The sequence below is a fragment of the Penaeus monodon genome, chromosome 22, assembly GCF_015228065.2.
Source record: "Penaeus monodon isolate SGIC_2016 chromosome 22, NSTDA_Pmon_1, whole genome shotgun sequence".
Lineage (NCBI taxonomy): Eukaryota > Metazoa > Arthropoda > Malacostraca > Decapoda > Penaeidae > Penaeus > Penaeus monodon.
This window is the reverse complement of record NC_051407.1, coordinates 3,525,873-3,526,368: the sequence shown is the minus strand read 5'-3', so window position 1 is coordinate 3,526,368 and position 496 is coordinate 3,525,873. Positions and strand designations below refer to the sequence as shown.

The 496-nt window shown below is 37.3% G+C and overlaps 1 protein-coding gene across 1 annotated transcript in view; it reads right to left on the bottom strand.

Moving 5' to 3' along the window:
* The window catches only part of LOC119586781 (eIF-2-alpha kinase activator GCN1-like), a 26,024-nt gene that overhangs the window by 11,333 nt on the left and 14,195 nt on the right, over positions 1-496 (bottom strand). The window contains exon 21 of the mRNA XM_037935501.1: positions 154-422. Coding sequence (XP_037791429.1) covers positions 154-422 — 269 coding nt within the window. The remainder of the gene's footprint in view (positions 1-153; positions 423-496) is intronic.

Below are 496 nucleotides of genomic sequence, written 5' to 3'. Positions count from 1 at the left end.
TGGATTCTTGGAATTCAAAAATAAAATAATAATACAGATAATAAACAAACAAGCAATGAAGAGTTGCATATACTTTTATAAGCAACAAACAGTTATTTCTAGAGCAAATCCATTTCTTCCGCAAAAGAAAGGTGCAACATTTCAGCAACTCACCTTCCCATGGCAATTGACGACTGCCATAGCAGCTGCCAGCATCTTATTCCGCACTTCAGAATTACGATCACCTAAAGCACCAGGGACAAAGAAATTGGCAAGGGTCACAACTGTTTCGCGACTGAACAAGCCGGTCGAAATTACCAGTGTTTTAATAAATAAGAATGACAATACCCAATCCCTCAACAAGAATCCAAAAAAACCATTGGGGTTCTTAGCTTTTGGACTCGGGAGAAAACCTTTCCTGAGGTTTTTTGCTTGGGGCTCTCCTTCCGGAAAAAATGGACTTGCACTGCTTCTATGAAAAATTAATAAACAAGATATAAGTTAAAAAAAAAGATAA